Source organism: Psammomys obesus, unplaced genomic scaffold, assembly GCF_907164565.1.
Source record: "Psammomys obesus unplaced genomic scaffold, mPsaObe1.curated_primary_1811, whole genome shotgun sequence".
NCBI classification, from domain to species: domain Eukaryota; kingdom Metazoa; phylum Chordata; class Mammalia; order Rodentia; family Muridae; genus Psammomys; species Psammomys obesus.
The window spans coordinates 34,792,380-34,797,966 of NW_026596040.1; the positions used below are offsets into that span (position 1 = coordinate 34,792,380).

Consider the following 5,587-nt stretch of genomic DNA (forward strand, 5'->3'; position numbering starts at 1 on the left):
TGTCACTATAGCTTATTCTAATTCAGCCCCTACCCTTCCCTGAGCTTGCTACCCCTCCCTGGCTGGTTGCCAGATAATCCTTCCTGCTGCTCTCCATCACATCATTCTCTCTCTTCCTCCCTTCTCCTTACTTCCCAGGATCCTGAGACTTCTGGTCTCATGATCTCCACCTACACTTACACACATACATTTTAAGTCTGGGTTCCACAATGCGACAGGATTTGTCTTTCTGACTTTGACTTAATGTCTTTATTGCGGATTCCAGCTTCATCCACGTCCCTAAAGGCATTTTTTAAAATACATATGCTCTATCCAAACAAAATTTTATTTCGATTAGAAACAAGGCCAGGAAATGTAGAAGCTAAAAACATAAAATTTCAAGACTACCACACCACCTATACCCTACTGTCAGTCTTGAGTCTGCAAAAGCCTCAGGTTATGACGTATCGGGTAAGTCCTCCTCCTCGGACCTCTGACAGTCTCTGGCAATGCCGCAAAATGTTCAAGATCACATGAAACCTCTTGTCAGCTTTCAAAGCTGTAAAGTCCTTTATGTCAGCTTCCACGATGAAAAAACGACCTAAAAAGAGAAACACCAGATTCTAACTTTCATGAGGCCAACTCTCACATAAGTTTTTATGGCATCACCTTGTGAACAGCTGAGTCCTTCTTACTGTCCCTATCCATCTACAAAACACAGTGAGAAACGGTATCCCTGCTAAAATGCTGTTCCATCTACTGAGGCTGCAAGCCAGCACTGCTACATTTCTTCAGGGTAGCCCTGCTGTCGATGAGCAGCCATTGGTATGCCTTGACCTCTCACGTCTTCAGACATTCTGGTTAACTAAAGGGAAGCCACAGCAACATTATCACCTCACTGAAGACCCTGGGTGGTGTGAGGACTAAAGCTTGGGGAGCTGCCGAGCACCCATAGGAGACAGCCTCCCCAGATGCAGCCGTTTCTAGAATTAGCTCTAGTTCTCACTGTTACCCCACAAGCTGACATGGCCTCACAGAGTCCATTTCTTTACCTTTTGTGTCCTTCGTTTCTTCATTAATAAATCTTTGGTAGAGATTTCTCTTCGCAGAACTCATAGATGCTTTTGATTGATAGATAATCTTGTATTTACTAACTACTGCCTTGTTAATTTCTTTAATAACATCATTAATTTGACAATATGTTAAACGGGATTTCATGTACCTATTTAAAAAAAAAGTATGTAGTTATTCTTATAATATATTTAAAGATTTACTTCTGCTACTTTTAAAACTAAGATAAAATATAAGGTAAAACAAAAGCTAGTATATTGGAATTAGACAAACAAAAGGAAAAGAAAAGGCACAAAAACCAGAGACGTACTCATTCATGCTCTCAGGAATCCTGTAAAAACACTAAACTGGATAATACAGAAGCAGCGGACCTAGTGAAGACCTATGCATGCCGCTCAGCCTGTGAGTTCAAATGTGCTTTGATCGTGTTGACTTACAGGGCCTTTTTTTCTTGGTGCCCTCCATCCCCTCTGGCTCTTCCACTCTTTCTACCTCCTCTTCTGCAGTGTTCCCTGACCCCTGAGGAGAGGGGTTTGATTGAGATATGTCACTTAGGACTAGGGGACCAAAGTTATTTAAGCATACAAACTTTTTCTTTGAGGTTATAATATAATTACATTTCTTCTGTCTTCCCTTGATGATTTTATTCCTGCAAACAGTTAATGTACCTAAAACGCAGGACTTTCTCCAAGAAAAGTGGCAAGCACCAAGCCACAAAGTGACACACGACAAGCTGGGCATGGTAGCACACACCTTTAATACCAGGGCTTAGGACAGGAGACAGAGAATCTCTGTGAGTTCAAGGTCTACACAGTGAACTCCAGACCAGACAGGGCTACACAGTGAGACCCTGTCACAAACACTACCCAGCCTTTTTACTTCAACACCATGACTGATCAATATATATGACTATTTAAACCATAAAGCTTGATTGAATATTAGAATTTATACTCAGTACTTACGCAGGAACGCCATCAAACTCGTCAGTAGTTATAAACTGCATTTCCTTAATAATTCTCTGTTCTTTGGGGGGCTTTTTTGCCAGTACAGGTTCCTCAACTTCCACTGGTTCTTTAGGGTCCAGATTTGGTTTGTCAGCTCTACAGAGTAGAGATGAACATGCACACAGGTAATTGTCAGAACTGAGAAGCACAATAGATATCTTCAAGCTGGTGCGTGGGGGGGGGGGGGGGAAGATCTGTAAATGTCTGACATACCCCAATTTAATAAGTTTAGCCAACTTTTTCTTTGTATCCATATCCCTTGGTTATGAAGATCAAAATTATAAAAGGAATTTCAAAACTTAAATTCCTAAGTCTTCAGAGTATGGGTTTTCATTTATATACCGAAAACATGTTATGCACAGAATATACACCACAGTAACCAGTATTCTTATTTGCTTCTCAAAGTCAACATGTGTAAAGCTGAATTAGCCTCCAAACCACTTCTCTTCATTTCCCTAGCTGTGAAGCTGGAAACATCAGTCATCTTCCATGTAGCCTAGAGTAGTCTGTTAGTTACTACTATTAGTCATGACCTATTGAAGATTCATTCTGGCCAGCAAGAACCATGGGTAACCCTTGAACTCAGTCTACACCTTTCTCACTAGCAAATGGAGCCTAGAAACAGGCTGTAGCTTTTAAGTTGTTTCGCTGCCAAGATAGAAGAGATATATGCTGCCATAATAGCTGAACTATTCCAAGAAAGATACCAGATCAGGAAATTGTAGATACAACAGAAACACAAGCAAAGGCATTCCCCAGAAGGACAACAGCTGGGGACCAGACCCAGAGCACAATAAACATGACTGGTTGTTGTGAGCTGTCAATAAAATCAGGAATACTCTTTAGCTGTATAGTAAGACTATAGTAGGAATTACAATTTAAAAACAAACAAACAAACAAAAAGACAGTGATGGTGCCATACTTTTGTGAACGCTAACAGGACATCCATCATTAAACTGTACCTGGTTCTCTGCTGAACTTTCTCTTCTTGAGCATGCACTAAGGATGTGCCTGAGAACTCCCACATACCCAGCTGACTGTATTCACTGAAAAATCTTCAACTAACATTTCTGCTTTGACCTGACCTGGATAACTTAGGCCAGGCTACAGCAGTTCAGTTATGCTGGCCACTCCCTCTGGATATCCAGTGTCCAGCCCACTCTATGATCCTGACCAATAACCACGAGACCTCTGTTCTCTAATGACCTTAGCAGCCTTCTCCTGTTCTTGTAGGAAAATTCTAGACATGATCAAGGCCAGACAGTGATTACCCCTGCAGCACGGGGATAGTTTGCCTCAGGAGTGGTTTAAGGTACTGGTAATATCGCATTCTAAATTTAGCTTGTACATAAATGGATAACTGACTTACTACTTTTCAATTTTCACCATATACAACTATAATCATATATATAAACACTCTAAAAATTAAGTTAGCCATAGAACATTTGTACCTACTGAAAGCACCTGCTCAAACACAATTTTTGTGTCTGGAAGGATAGGAGCAAAGAAATGCTGTGAAGGAAGGGGACAAAACACAGAGAGTCTTATATTATAAAGACCAAAATCGATAGAAGATCTTATTCAGAGCCAGGCAATGGGAACAAGGAAGAAGAAAAGACATAAAGCCTGAAAGACATATTGGACAGGTGATAGCTAAGAGAACAAGAAACTGAAGACAGGAAGGCCCTGCCTAAGCAATAAAAGCTATAGTTTTGTTACATGGGTAACAAAAGAGCCAATCAGTTCAGCCTTGGACCTGCAAAGTTTGAAAGAAAACAGCTCCCTCATCAGATTTCCAGCAGACCATAAGAACCCCCAAACTAGATGCCAAAGCTGGAACTAGACACTTCAGAGCACTGACCCCACTGACAACTGGGGTCAGGCAAGCAGACGCACACAAGCTCTCATTTATGGGAAGGCAGAACCACATCTGAGGAATGCAAGATGACAGCCAAGGAAGCACAGGGCAGCATGGAAATGCATTAGGAGCAAAGAAAGCAGATACACAGTGGAGGAAAAACTCATCTCCCTGCAGCCTTCAAGACATCATTTTCAGAGGAGTAGTGGCAGTGGCAGCTGAAAGCCAGGCATGAGGACTTCTGGGAGAATGGCAGGTATAAAGCTGATGGCTTCTCTAGTTGATTTTCAGGGTTCACTGAGCTTTTTTTTACCCTAAAGGCAGTGGCTACCCAGGTTCCCAAGAGTCAATGGAGATACTACCCAGAGGTCAAAATCTTGGTGATGTCCAGAAACCTTCACTGTCAATCTGGCCAGGAGGCAAGAGCCTGGGGTCTAGTGGAAGATCAGTGATGCTACTACACATCCTCTTCTCACGGCAAAGCATGTTCCGGCCAAAGCTTGAAGGGCTAAACATGAGGGGGGAGAGTGTATAGGAGCCTTGCAGTGGTGTGTGGGAGAATGTGGGGGGGGAATAACTTTCCTCAGAGGCACAGAATGAGAAAACTGGGGAAGATGGGGAAAGTATGGTTCTACTACAAGGATGAAGAAACTGAATAAACACTTAAATAAAAAAAAATTCAAGTACATGACAGAAAATGACTGCGATATTTGTTTCCACAAACACCTCCAGATGGCAGGAATGAGCAAAAGTATACTTACAGGCTCTGGGCCACTGTCACTTGAGGCAAATGGGAAGGAATGTGTTCTTTGAGATGCTCCACATCTTTAAACTCTTCTTCAAGAGATTCACAGAGCTCCTAAATTTTAAAAACGCTTGTTATCAAGACTTCCTCCTTTACATGTGTGATTCGATATGCAGTCAGGAGAGGCCATGACACTCCGTCCTTGAACACACTGAGAACGCAGAATGAAGTGGGAGAGCACCACACGCAGCAGGTCAGTCCCACAACGACATAACAGCAGAGAGGTCAAGGGCTGCGGTGTGGCTCAGTGGTAGAGCACCTGCCCACCAAGTACAGGTGGAGTTTAATCCCCAACACACACAAAGGGGAGGGCGGGGGGAGAGACCTGTAGCTTCTAAAGCTATTTCTAGAGGACGATATTTTTCTCTATTGGATTTTTTTTTATTTTTTTCAGAGAACAAGCACTATAACTACTCACATTACAATCGTGAGATGGGGTTGAACTGCAAGTCTTTCACAGACACTTTAGCCTTGGGGAGCAGCTAAGAAATAGATAAAATATTGATGTTTTTCAATTTAGCAAGTTGCTCTTATTGACTTAGTATATGTTCCCCAGTGCTACCTACGAAACAGCAGCAGAGGAATAAGGTCAACCCAGATGAAAAGCATTTTTCATGCTTCTGGTTTTCGAGTTTTAAGTTCAGGTTTTTTGCTTGGTGTTTCTCAGTGTCTGTGTGCAGTGTGTGTTTGTGTGTGCCTGTGGCGTACCGTGTGTACAAGGGGGCGCAGGGTGAGCGTCTGTGCACAGTGTGGGTGCGCAGTGTGTGTGTGTACAGGGGTGTGTACAGAATGGGGGGCTGCACAGTGTGTATGTAGTGGGGTGCAGGGTGTGTGAGGGCGTGCACAGGGTGTGTGAGGGCGTGCACAGGG

At 42.8% G+C, this 5,587-nt stretch overlaps 1 protein-coding gene across 1 annotated transcript in view; it reads right to left on the reverse strand.

Moving 5' to 3' along the window:
- Window positions 1-220: 220 nt before the first annotated feature.
- The window catches only part of Ska1 (spindle and kinetochore associated complex subunit 1), a 10,495-nt gene continuing 5,128 nt past the window's right edge, over window positions 221-5,587 (reverse strand). Inside the window, exons 4-7 of the mRNA XM_055622920.1 lie at window positions 4,674-4,771; window positions 2,013-2,150; window positions 1,032-1,201; window positions 221-580 (exon numbers count right to left, since the gene is read on the reverse strand). Of these exons, the coding sequence (XP_055478895.1) occupies window positions 432-580; window positions 1,032-1,201; window positions 2,013-2,150; window positions 4,674-4,771 (555 nt within the window). The 3' untranslated portion in view covers window positions 221-431. The remainder of the gene's footprint in view (window positions 581-1,031; window positions 1,202-2,012; window positions 2,151-4,673; window positions 4,772-5,587) is intronic.